The sequence below is a fragment of the Bos taurus genome, chromosome 1 (assembly GCF_002263795.3).
Source record: "Bos taurus isolate L1 Dominette 01449 registration number 42190680 breed Hereford chromosome 1, ARS-UCD2.0, whole genome shotgun sequence".
NCBI lineage: Eukaryota > Metazoa > Chordata > Mammalia > Artiodactyla > Bovidae > Bos > Bos taurus.
Window position 1 is genome coordinate 25,058,599 of NC_037328.1, and position 14,163 is coordinate 25,072,761.

A 14,163-nucleotide genomic window follows, 5' to 3' on the forward strand; every position below is an offset into this window, starting at 1 on the left:
GCCAAGCTAGAATCGGTGGAAGCAATGAGAAAGGTTGAATTCTAAACTCGGAGGCAGAGCCCACAGGTTAATGAAATTAGTAAAGGTATAAAGCAGGGAATCCAAAGATTACTCCAGTCTTATGACCAGCTTGTAGTAATTGAGATGAGGAACATTAGGGAGGAAACATTTTGCACAGGAAATTCTAGAGCTCATTTTCCAGGTGTGACATTTGAGATGCTTACTAAACATCAAAGCCAAACTCTCCAATATGGATTTACTTTAAGATGAATCTGGAGTTCATGGAAAGAGAGACCCAGGCTGGAGATATTTGATTTCTTTATGCCGATTTTTCTTACCTAAAAAAGAGTATAATAATGACACACATATCACTGGATTGTTGTGCCTGACAATTGCAAATTCTCAGTAGGCCAGTAAGAGTCTCTTTGGTGAATTGATTTAGTTGAAATGAATCAACAGAGAAATGAATAATAAATTTAATTTAAGTAAACATATTTGATTACATTCTTTCATTTTTTCCACAGCCATTCTTAATCTCATCTTTTTTCCAATTTGTTTATTTCAATGTGCTTTCAGTGTTCTTTCATCTTAGACTATACAAACTCCAAGGATATTACTTAATTATGTAGCCATATAATTTCAGGTTAAATTAAATAGTAATCAGAATTTTAGCTAGCATAAGCAGATGCCATTTTGGCCATTTTAAAAATTAAGCTGCTCTGATGGAGAATAAAAATCAATGACAAAGATATGTTATTTTAGAAGCAAATGTAATAATTTCCCCCCAACTGGCAGTCTTAAGTCCAATAACTCACGTAAAATAATTAATTTGCATTTATAATAATACAAACTGAAGGAAATCAGTATTGAGTATAGAGGAAGCACCAAACTCATTGGTGAATTATTCAACAAACAGATCTCTCAATATTGGATTAGCTTTTCATTTTGGAAGAAATGTTCCAATTGCAACTCTGTTCTCCCAGATAGAAACCAAGTTCCCTTCAATAATTAATAATTCATAATCTAACAAGATGATGTACATAAGAACTGGGAATGCTGCGCCAATGTAGGAACTCCCCAAATAAATCCTGAGGAGATTTTCATTGTCAGTTCAATGAGGGTCAATATTAGTTTGCTCATAAAGGAGAATATGAAGCTTCCTAAGAAAGTCTTTTAAAGGAGCAACTTAGCCTTCCTTAAAGAAACTATCTTGTGTACACAAGAAATTTATACTTTTTCCTTTGGAATTTCATGAACAATATCATTAGAAACAAGTGCACCATTGCTAAGATGGCATGGGAAATAATTATCTATGTTATATACATTATCCTCTATTAATGATACAAGTATATATATTGTCCATAATAATTGATCTTGAACAAATTGATAATTGAACAAATAATATAGCTGTTGATACTCTAAGGATGAACAAAGAAGTTTACAACAACATTCCAGAAAAATGAGGAAGAAATAATCCAAAGGAATGTTAGAATGTTTAGGAGATCTCAAAATCTTCAGCAAAGTAATATTAGTGTAGGACTAGTATAACAGTATACATTATATAATAGAACTATAATACTTAAAGAAATATGAAAAAAAGCAACTATGATTTCACAATTGAAGACATTTAAACTATAAAAGTGTCATGGTCTAACAAGCTAATAAGAGAAAAATGAAAAATTAGCTAGGTATTTGAACTTTTTTCATATATGTAATGTAAAGTGCTTTTATGAAAAATGATTTATTCCACTACATCTCAGTTTTTCATGATGCATTGCCTTCTCTAGTACCATGAAGCATATTCTATCTAAAATCTGAACATTGGTTATTACTTATTAAAATTAATACATTGGAAGATTATAATATATTAGTTGTAACTCATTAGCTAACTCATGAAATGAACAGCTAGAATTGGTTGTCAGGCAGAATGTTAATTGCATTTAATAAATGTTAGCTTAACACTTTGACTGTTGCTGAATGTGCCACATACATGAATAAGAGGAGTCATATGCTTGTATGATACAGCATACAGTTCTTAATTTCCCGAGGGCAACATTTCCTAGGGAGATTGACAGGGCAGCTTTTATTCTTCCAGGGTCTTTTATTAACACAGCTGCTAGAATTTCTAGTTGTTTTGTGTCCTAGTATTCTACTTTAGGGAGGTGGCAGTGGGGAATGGATTAAAGATGGAGAAATCATAAATTGTCCTTTACACCTTGAACATCAGCCTTCATGTGCAATGGAAAACACTCACCATGTACAATAGTTGGAGAAAATCGGTTGATTTTATTTCAAAGGCACTGTGATCAAAAGATAGCAAAGAGATCAATAATATCCATTTCAGAAATAAATAACTGAACTTTCCTCTCCAAAATTTATTTTGTATGGGTGATACCTTTAGGAGGGCTACGTTTTTCTTTTTTCTTCATCTTGAATTAAAACCTGTATTTTTTTTTATTACATTTTAGTTTATTCTAAACATTATTCAAAATTTTTAGATCTTCCACCACCACCAGATCCCCCTCCAGGTCAGGGTTTAAGGCAGCAGATAGGCTCGAGCCAGCATGCTGGTAACGTGGAAAATTCAACAGAGAGAAAAGGAAGCTCTCTGGAGAGACAGCAAGCAGCCAACTTAGAAGACACAAAGAGCTCTTTGGATTGTCCAGCTAAAACATCCCTAGAGTGGCAGCGACAAACCCAGGAATGGATAAACTCCACTGAACGCCCAGAAGACATACGGAAAGCCCTCCACAAACAAGGTGTCGGACCAGGTGTGTTCTGCACAGTCCCAAGAAAGTGTGGACTTTGACCTTTTTTTTCTACCAGGTATTTTGGAAATGCCAGTTGTTTAAGGGCATCTGAAATGAATTTGCCTTGAATCACTAATTGAAGTTGGAATTCACAGCAAAGCTCACCTGCGCATCCCTTAAGGCTGAGTCCAGTAGGGGTCCTTCCTCAAGTTAACCTCTGCATAGGGTCTTTGAGCCCAAGACACATCCCGGCTTCATCGGTAATGCTCAGGAAACCATTTGATTTTTTTTTTTTTGCCATTTTTGTTAGTATTGAGTACTTTTAAGACCACTAAACTTCATCTTTAGTATCAGTTGAATCTCTGCTTCAACCAATTTGTCCATTTTGACTGAAGTAACTAGTCATTTTTAGAGAACTCACTTCAGTCAAATTAGTAAATTAATGGAAATAACAAAGTTGCAAGTAAACAGACAATCACAGAATTCTCATATTAGAAAAGGTTAAACTGGCACCTGCACTTTTCCAACTGATTAAATTGAGTTGATTATTAGCACTTCAATGGGAAATGTTTTTGCTTATAAATCAAGCTTGCTGGAAATGTCACAAAATAAGTTTCATCATTTGCAGTTGGATTTTTTTTTTTTTTTGGTGGAGGTACATTTAACCAGTTATAGAAATCATTTCTGCAACATCTCTTCTTATTTCAGAATTCATTGAGTATTAAACCTTACATACACGCACACACATGAAAGTTTCCTTACACATTCTTTTATTTATTTGGACTCAGTCTTTTCTGGATATGTCCTCTACTCATGCATTTTCAATAATTATATTTTGTCACAACTTGGTGCTTAAAGTTTTAGCTTGAAATATAGTTAGGAAAAAGCCAAAAGATGATAATATTAATATCTAGATTTAATGGAACATTTAGGAAGCTTGCATCATTAAGGCTGCAAAAGAAAAATCGTGTGATCCTTGTCATTAAAGCTATCTAAGAAGAGAAATGCTAAATCCAGTTAGCATGTTTTTGATAACTCATACCTGGAAAGAGAGAAGAAACACAGGGGTGGAGAGGAAGAGAGATGGGGGATAAATGAAAGAAGAAAGAGGAAAAAGAGAGAGAGAAACAGTAGCATTTCAAAGTATTAAGTATTTAGGAAAGGCAATGGCACCCCACTCCAGTACTCTTGCCTCGAAAATCCCATGGACAGAGGAGCCTGGTAGGCTGCAGTCCACAGGGTCGCTAAGAGTCAGACACGACTGAGCGACTTCCCTTTCACTTTCCACTTTCATGCATTGGAGAAGGAAATGGCAACCCACTCCAGTGTTCTTGCCTGGAGAATCCCAGGGACGGGGGAGCCTGGTGGGCTGCCGTCTATGGTGTCACAGAGTCAGACACGACTGAAGTGACTTAGCAACAATAGCAAATGCACATCATGAATTATTTTTAGAGAGATGGTACATAAAAAGGATAGAAACGTTAATTATTAAAATGAATGAGTTTCTCTTTTTCTTTTAAGGAAATAAAACAGCTTTTCAAATAGTGTATTTCTGTTCAGTGAAGCAATAGAAATTTAAGAAGCTTAGTTTATTAACTAACGTATAGATCTTTATCTAAATTGAGAAAATGTTGCCATAATTTAAGACAAAAACCATGTTCCTTCCATCTTAATGAAAAAATTAAATTTCAGCCCCATTGAACCCAGAAATTATTTTCAGAAAAGATTTTGTCAAACATTACAGTCATTATATGCAAATCTCTTTTATAATGAATTTAAATTTTGCAAATAATACATGACGATATATACGTATCCCAAGATCTCTTTTAATTTAATCCTGCCTCAGTTCCTATTGTAGGAAATATTGCCTGCACATAGAAATTCCTTTAATATCTGGGTCTTGTTAAATTCTTCTTGATTTTACTAAAGAGTGAAATGATAAAAAAGCCTAGCTTGAGCTTAAAGCTAAATTTGTTTTGCCTCTGTGTAACTGTTCACCTAAGCCCATTGCGTTCCCTTTTTTTCAGAGGAGACATTGGTGCCCTACAGCAAGCCCAATTTCCCATCTCCAGGGGGTCACAGCTCGTCAGGAACGGCTTCTTCTAAGGGATCCACTGGACCTAGGAAAGCCGATGCTTTGAGGGGAAGCCACCAACGCAATGCCAGCGACCTTCTTGACATAGGATATATGGGCTCAAGTAGTCAAGGACAGTTTACAGGTGAATTATGTAAGTGCCTTAGGGCATTTAAAAGGCTGTGGTGATTCAGAAAGAAAACTGGGCCAATAGCGTAAGAGAGAAAAATGTTTTCCTTGACCCTCTTAGAATATCTGACTGGGTCTGAAAACCAAACTGATGAGAGGGATTAACAGGGGAAAAAAAAAAGCATACAAATTTTATTGAATTTTTACATGAACATGGGAGCCTTCACAAGAGAATGAAGACTCAAAGAAGGGACCAGAGCAGTCAACTTTTTGCTCCGTTAGACAAAGAAACAGTAAATGTGTGAGAATTTAAAAAGAGGTTTGGGCTGGGGGTAGTAAAGGGTGAAGAAGTTACTAAGGGTTAGTTTAACAAGGTTTTGACAAGAGTATCTTCCCTCCTCTTGGTACAGGGCAGGTATCTGTCACATAGATTTTATCATCATCCTTCAGGGAAGGGTGAGGTGGGAGAGGTCAGAGTGCTCTTTATGCTTCTGCTAATTTTTTCAAACTCCCTCACTCTAAGATATTTAGTATGCTAAGTTACCATATTTTGAAGTATGTCCTGAATCTTATCAATAACACTGCCACAGTAAACAAATTTCAAAATTGTAGAAAGCTCGCTTTACAATGAGAAAAAATTGAATTATGATTTTGAGCAGGTTTGGTTATAATAAAGACCATTGCTGTTTCTATCAGTCAAATAAACATTTCTTCTGTCTCAACCTTGGATTTTTCTGTACAGAAATTATAGAAGTTAGGCAATTAATGTTAATACTTACATGTTAATTAAATATAGTTTTTTTTTGTAGTTTTCTTTGCCTGTTTAACTGAGCACAATAGGGAAATATTGGCTTGTTGGTAGTTTTAAAGAACCTTCTTGGGAATTCCTCATCCCCTAGTCGCTCTTCATGTTTTTATTTCGTACATTTAGGAAGTCAGCCTTGAAAAGTTCATCATTGATTTTAGTTCATTTGTAGTACTTTGATTTCAGTAACATATAAATTTCTCTTTTAAAGAACTGGCATCGGTAGTTAATATAATTAAACTACTTTTTAAGTATAAAATACTAGAGAAAGAGAGGATGTCACAGTTTGTCACACACAGTAAAAAGCATTGAATTCTTTGTGTTCATTGCATCATGAAAGTTACCAATTTCACTAACCAGTGTCAGTATTATATTTTCAACTGCTTCCTTGAATTCAGTTTATCTGAAGGAATAGCCCTGAATTCCAATCTTCTCAACCTTCTCTGGTTCTGTGCAAAAAGAAAGGAAACTGCCTTCCTGACTCTATGCCCTTATCAAAAGCATTGCATTACTCTTATGCTCACATTACTCTGATGCTCAGACTGGGGAATGCCATAAGATAATGAAAGCTGAAAGTAGTTTCAAAACTAAATTTCTTTCATTTTAATTAATGGGAATTATTATTGTTACCTATTACTAATCTGATTATAATTAAGATGTGTTTATCATTTTAATTTGATTCAGGACTACTTGGATTTTACTGTAACTATTATATGGGAGTAATTATAGCCTCATACGAAATATAAAAATGATTTACTTGGATTTTAAGTCTCAAAATTTTACAATGTTCTTTGTCTTTCCCTTTCCATAAGCAAAAATTTGTAAATTCACAACCTAACAAAATCCAAGATGTCATCTTCATCTGTTATCTGTTTGTCTTGCTTTTTGTTATGCTGATCAAGATGCAGAATACTTAATTTAAATGCAAACTTATTTCTGTTTTGTTTTTTTGTTTTTTTTAATCTCTTCACAGAGTAACTGAGAGGAGACATGCAAAGCTGCTCTGAAAGACCATCAGGTCTGAACTCATGGAAGTGATAACACTAAACAGTGCAATGAACAATTTCTTTATTTATGTACTATTAAAAGAACTGTAAATGCAATGTAAAGACACAGCCACACATATCCCACAGATATTCTACTTGTGTTCTTCTCTTAAGTACACCACCCACCTTAACTCTTTCTTGTCAGGAGTATATAAAAAAGAAAGAAAACAAAGCTCGCCCTCCAGGAAGAAAAGGATTTTCCTCTGTATATAATTTCTTTTGTGCATTGCTATGCAAGCTCACTCGTTTTAGCTCTGTTCATATTATTGTCTGTTCTTATTGGTCTGTTGTACTATATGTGAATTAATAGGCTGTGGTGCCATATATTAACTTTTAATTGTGTAACTTTTATGTTTAAATTTTGCACTGCAATTTTATTTGGTGATAAGCACAAATCTCTACTCCTCGTGACATGAAGAAAAAGACTGAATGTGAAGGGAGTTTCTGTACTGTAAGCTAGGTTGGATAATGCTGGTTGTAACCAATGACGTTAGGGGGGTTTCAGTTGGGGTGTAGAAATAGGAAGATGCAAAGTAACAGTGATGTTGGCTAAGTCTTCTTTGAACATCAGGGACTGAGTCAATAATAAAAAAAAAAAGAAAAGCAGTTACGTGGCTTTTACTATTGATAAGAACAGGGGTCAAAAGAAGGAAGCTGAAGTCCTAAAACTGAATAGGCATTAAAATATACAGGTAGCAATGATGTACTTAACTTGCTTTTTAAAAAAAGGAAATTAAAGTTATGTTTAGAAACAACTTTACCTGTCATTGTAATTGACCTGTCTCAGAATTACAACAAGCAAAATGAAATTAGTGTGTTTCACAAGAGCTGTATTTGTATTACAGTTTTTTAAAAAAGCATTGTCTGAATTACCATAACTAATCTCTCCAACTCATTAAGTCAGAATATAATATGAAGTTCCCCAAGGAAACAAAATGAACTCTAGAATATCTAGCAAATAGTTAAAGAGGCAGTTTATTATTAGGACATATTTGGGCTGCTTCCAAATACAAAAACTCTTATTGCAATATCTTGTTTCATCTTTCTAATACATGTACAGTACATGCTAGAGGATAGAGCTGCATCACTTAAATTCATGACTTTTTAAAAATAATGCAGTCTATTTGCAACTTTGTGTTTCATTTGATTAAGAAGTGAAGTTTATGCCACCAAATGTATAGCCAAATTGTAAGTGCTTAAAAAGCAGTGTTCAGAGTATGTTCAGTTCACAGTAAGTAGATTTATTGGAATAAATCTTTTATGGTTCATTCTCAGAAATTGGCTACCAACTAAAAAATCTTTGACCCATTTTGAATGAGTAAGTCGAAAAGAATAATTTTAAAGAAGAACAATGCATGTTTATACACTTTTTAAATAAAACCAAACCTCATAAGTGGACATTAATAACAGTGTCCTGCCTCATTTGTTTTTACGACTTTGAGAACCAGAAGTTCCTGAACATCAATTATGTATCATCCAAATGAAGATGACTTTGAAATGTATATTAGCTACTGTACATGTATAGTCAATCAGTCAAGTAGAAGAGAAATTTCCTGAAATTCCCACTTGTGACATTTTTCCATGTGCTACCTACACAATTGTAAATTATATTTCTAGTTATGCTTTCTCATGTTTGTCCTATGATATGTTCAGTAGTTGGTACTTTGAAAAATATTCACTAGGATGGTTAAGATCAATTCTAAAATATGGGACCAGTTTGAACGACAGTTCATACTCCGTGCATTACTAGCTCAGTCACCAACTGTGTATCATACTGTTATAGCAAAGGGAGGAACCAGTTAAATGTTTCCATCTTTTTGTTCCCTAAGGCTGCACCAATGCAGGCAAGAGTAGAGGAACATACTGTTCTTTATGGGCCCCCTACATCTTCTTGGTCCCATGTAGTTCATTTCTACACTGAAGAGAAAAAGAATTCTGAGACACACTTATTATTCCCTTTGTTATCTTTCTACCATCAGTGCCTGAATTTTAATGCAGTTTGATTTCTCTGAGACAGAGAGACTGGGGATGATGAGATGTTTCTGTGAAGAATGAATACATACCTATATGCAACTGTAGGATGTGAAGAATTTAGTTTTTTATTTATGCAATCCCCTACTTCATCTCTTTCTATTTAAATGCAAATTTTTGTTCATTTTTCGGTTCCTTCTTTATGCTTCATGCTCCTCTATAACCCAAGTTAGCCTGAAACTTTAATTCATTACAGATACTACACATAGACTTTTACCCCTGGTAACTGGCAGGTGTATGTGGCTAATAAAGATTTCAAAACAGAGTATGTTTATGTGGCTTCTGGAGTAATCCAGGGCATAGTATCATACCTTCAGTTCATAAAAATTAACTGTTTTGGTTAGAGTATGTCGCCTTATGATTCCTTGGAATGTTCTTTTACAATAGATCACATTCTCTGTTCAGTCTAGTTTTAGATTAATTGGCTAATATTGCACCCAAAATATTCTCCTCCTGTAGATATAAAGCAAGAAAAAATACTGTGGCTACCCATTTGAATTCAGGAAGACTACAAAAAATCAAAGCCTTTGTCACCTTGCTATACATAAAAAACTTCCAGTAAGTGTAAGTCAGAATGTCATGAGAGCTACCACGTTTTTTTTTTTTTTCATTTGGAAGCCAGTTAAATGACTGGAAGTGCACAGAACTCACTCTTGTGCAGGTCTAAACAAAGGCCTGCCTAAGCTGTCAGAAGGAAGTCTAGGTAGGAGAATGTAATCTCATCTTGCCCTCACAGGCAACCCTGCTGTGTCATCATGCCCTACACGAGAATAGCTCCATTCTTAACACACATGGTCTGCATTGGGGGCAGCGGCCGAATTAGTATCCAATTCATGTATTCCTCAGTGTAGGCAAGCAGAGTGGTGCTTCCCATTCTCCAATTCTCCCCCAGGCTGAATTTAAAGTACGGGGATATGAAAACAACTGATTTCTTCATAGGATTTGAATCCAGTTCAATGGCAAATATAGGAAAATGAAGATCAGCATTTACAATAACCTGTAATCAAAGGGAAGTAAAAACATCGCAAGTTGATTTTCTCGGGGTAACAAAATATTAAATGGTGTTCTATGTCATAGCCTACTGCTCTATTTAAATATACTTTCAATGGGTTTTGAGTTGAAAGTTTGTATGAGTTTAATAGAACACCTCCAGATTTCTATTCAACAAAGTTATGTAATTGCCCGTTGACAACTTATAATACGAAGAAGCTCTAAACTATGGTTTATCTTCTCCACTGGAAAGTGATGGTGTGTCAGTATTAAAGATATGCAGAGCCATAACATTCACTAATTTGTTCACCTGCTTCTGTATTCTGTATTTATAGAATTACTTGACAAGAATTGGTGTAAAGCAACATGCCTTTCCACATTATCTTAGAGGTGAAGTTAACTTTTCTTTTGCTTCTCTTTGAATATGTACTTCAAAGGAAACACCATACTTTTTTAACGAAGTTCAATTTACTAATTTTTCTGATCTCATACTTTTCAAAACCATTTATTGTGACTTTAAAGTGTTGCAAGATAAGGGATTTTGTGGCCGTGGGTAGACTTTTTATACTTTGTTTTATAGATGGATTTTTTTTTAATTGTAGTTTGTTTAAGTCACAAAACAGCGTCCAAAATCTTAATGTGTTTCCTTTGATGTTGTTAGATCAGAAAAGAAATTGGCATAAAATTGGTTAATAGTATTGTCAAAGAATTGTGTATTGTGTACTCACTGGGAAAAAAAATAAAATATATTCACATTTCAAATTTGTAAAAAAGCCATTTATGTAAAACAGACTTGCTTGCTTTGATTTGTAGACAAATCAAAAACAGACCATTTTGTCACTTTTAGAATTCTTCATTAATATTTTATGACCAAATGCATAATCTCGTTTTCTCATTTGGTTATGGATTGGGTGGTGATTAATAGAAATTGGTGTTGATGTATAGCAAGTGACTAAAAGTCACTGATGAAGAATGTTAAAACCGTTTGAAATTATAGATCCCACTCTACAAGCACTACTTAGTGATCTGATCTTCCCCACCCATGAGGTCCTTAAGATAGATACAATATAAAGTTTTTGGCTGCAAAAGTACTTAACAAATTATTTTTAATATTTAGTTATTTTACTAAATAATTACTTTTTAAATTAAGTGTGAGAATTGGAAGAAAATGGGCATTTCTTAATTGCTTTAGAATAATTCATGAAAAATTTCTTAAGATGATGGATGTCAAAAAGTTATCTCAGGGATTGGGTAGAAAAGAAAAATTCTCTTCTATTGTACTTCATAAATACTTCATTCTTTTTCACTAAGTACAATTACAGGATCAGATGCTCTCTAAAAATAAAAAGAACTTGAATTCTTTAATAATCTTAGTAATAGGAAAATTAAAAATAGAAAACTTTAATTCATTTAAAAATATTAAAAATATCCATGGTAAGTGGACAATAGATTTCAGAGATCCATTTAATTTAGGTTAGCAGTAAGATAAATAGTATTAAAATAATTAATATTACATCAATAGCAATGTATATGTGGACTTCCCTGGTGGTTCAGACAGTAAAGCGCCTGTCTACAATGCAGGAGACCTGGGTTCGATCCCTGGGTCGGGAAGATCCCCTGGAGAAGAAAATGGCAACCCACTCCAGTACTATTGCCTAGAAAATCCGATGGACAGAGGACCCTGGTAGGCTACAGTCCACGGGATCACAAAGAGTCGGACACGACTAAGAGACTTCACTTTCTTTCACTTTTCACTTTCAATGTATATGTGGATAAAGACAAAATATATCAGGTACCAATATGAAAATGGTAGTGCTTTGCTCAGTTGCATCTGACTCTTTGTGACCTGTGGACTATATAGCCTGCCAGGCTCCTTCTGTCCATGGGATTCTCCAGACAAGAATATTGGAGTGGGTTGCCATGCCCTGTTCCAGGGGATCTTCCCTACCCAGGAATCAAACCCATGTCTCCAGGGTCTCCTGTATTTCAGGCAGGTTCTTTACCCACTGAGGCACCTACAAAACAATCATTGCTCTGTTGAATCTGAGTATGCCATGGAAGCTCCTACAAATGGCAGAAGTGAAAAGTTAGCAGAAAGATTTATTAAAGTATTACACTATTCTCTCAATTATTGTACATGAGCTAGAGAAAAGGTGTATCAATGGTACACGATTAAACAAATAATATTTAATGCCCTCAACTTGTGAAAATGTATTTTATCTTTTGAAGAAGAAATCAGCAGAGTTCATGCTAAATTTCACTTCATAGCAGAGATGTGAAATAAAACTTCAGTAATAGAAAACTGTCACAAGAATTCAAAAGAAAAGGCAAGTACAAATACTTGCTAAGGGTGGGATCTGGCAGGGTTAAGGGCAAGGTGGGGGATGTGGGTGTGTGCTCTGTCCTGTCCAGCTCTCAGCTCTTTGCAACTCTAATTTCTGCAGCCTGCCGGGCTCCTCTGTCCATGGAATTTTCCAGGCAAGAATAGGGGAGTGGGTTGCCATTTCCTACTCTGGGTGATTTTCCCGACTCAGGGATCGAACCTGCATCTCTTGCATCTCCTGCATTGGCAAGTGGATTCTTTACTGCTGCAACACCTGGGGAGCCCAGAGTGGAAACTGGCGGGATTTTGAGGACTCTTCAACCTGAATGAATTTAGCCTTCACCCTCAGAAGGAGTTTTTTCCAGGCCCAGGGAAAGGAACCTGATACACAAAAGTGTTGCAAAGCTGTCAGGAATCCCAGTGACAGGTGAAGAACATTTGTATGACTGTGCATTTAATTTATAAAGAACTACAAAAGTGAATTCCTTTGCAGCTTCTAGTTAACACATTTTCTCCTTCCAGCTGTCAAGCTACAAGAAATATATATATATATTATGTTCTTAATTAATAAAGGAAAAATACTTTTGTTTTATAATTCAAATAAATCACCTTTGGCTCAGGTCAGTGTCCAATTTGTAGGCTCTTGTAACAGCCCTTAGATCAGAGTACCCTTTGTCGCTAAAAAAAATGCCTTGGTGGATTCAGCTTCTAGATAGTAGACAACATTTTTTGGTCAGTTTTTTCTTATATGATATTTTTATAGACCACCGCTATGAATGATTTGTTTCTGATAAACCAGTTTGTTTTCTTTTTTTTTTTTTTTTGGTGGGGGGAGTTATTTTTTGTTTGTGTGTTTTTGCCCTTGTTTTCTTACTCCTTCCTTTTGCAAGCAAGCATTGATATATTATGCTAAGAATTAAATATTCAGAGTAATTAAAACAGAAATAGCTTTTGCCTGCATAGATTAGTATCTCCTGTGAAGTCTGCCCCTAATCTCTAGAAAAGTATCTTTTTGATGAATGTTTTTGAACTAAAGGGAAAGAGGCACTAAGAATGGCTTTCTAAAAAATTCCTAAGCAATACAATTTGTGTTAGCTTCATTAACCTCCTCTTTGCCCCATCACTTTATCCAGTATTCTAGTTTTCCCTCAAAATAGTGTATGAAATTTTAATAGATATTTATAAAATAAAGAAGAAGAGAGATGAATGAAAACTCTATAGTTGAATATGTACAGATTTCTTTACTACTAGACTCTTTTTCAAATCTGTTCAAGGCATCTTGTGAGTTCATACTATGTGAACTCACTTTGAGAAGTACTTTCCTGGAAACTCATACTTCATTCTATCCCTAGGCTCTACATTAGTGGCCCCCAAGGCATTCATACCATGCCTTGCTGTGGTTTTTAAAAGTCAATATCAAGTCATGAGAAAGACGGATGTGAATCCCAGGTATTCTGTGAAGATGCTGCGGTTGCTGCTTAGTCACTAAGTCGTATCTGACTCTTTTGCAATACCATCAACTGTAACCCACCAGGCTTTTCTGTCTATGGGATTTCCCAGGTAAGAATACTTGAGTGGGTTGCCGTTTCCTTCTCCAGGGAATCTTACTACCCAGGGATTGAACTCATGTCTCCTGCCTTGGCAGGCGAATTGTTTACTACTGAGCCATTAGCTCAGCTACCACTGGGAAGCTCATGCTGTGGAGATAAGAAAAAATACATAGTGAGAAATTGCATGTATCCTCCCCATTTTTAATAGAGTTTCAAGTACTTAACTGATATCAATACTGAGCACTTAGGCAACAAGTAAGCTTGCAATAAGTTCCTTAGATTTTCTATATTTCTTTTGTATATCAAAGCATTAGGTTAAAATGAAAGCATGAAAATACACTCACTGTCTTCCCTTCCTTTAACTTCCAACTTTTACAAAAGGATAGTTTATTCACTTTTCACTAGGTTCTACTTCAATTGGAACTTTGGTAAAAATAATAGTGGATTACACAAGACTTACAGAGA

General features: G+C 35.0%; 1 protein-coding gene across 10 annotated transcripts in view; it reads left to right on the forward strand.

Annotated features, from left to right (window-relative positions):
- ROBO2 (roundabout guidance receptor 2) overlaps positions 1–10,587 on the forward strand; it is a 656,142-nt gene extending 645,555 nt beyond the window's left edge. For 5 of the 10 annotated variants that reach the window (XM_024993901.2, XM_024993907.2, XM_059887558.1 and 2 more), the window contains 3 exons: positions 2,499–2,771; positions 4,778–4,978; positions 6,732–10,587. In XM_024993901.2, the coding sequence (XP_024849669.1) occupies positions 2,499–2,771; positions 4,778–4,978; positions 6,732–6,733 (476 nt within the window). In that variant the 3' untranslated portion in view covers positions 6,734–10,587. The remainder of the gene's footprint in view (positions 1–2,498; positions 2,772–4,777; positions 4,979–6,731) is intronic. The other 5 variants (XM_024993910.2, XM_024993915.2, XM_059887572.1 and 2 more) reach the window with 3 other exon arrangements.
- Positions 10,588–14,163: the final 3,576 nt, after the last annotated feature.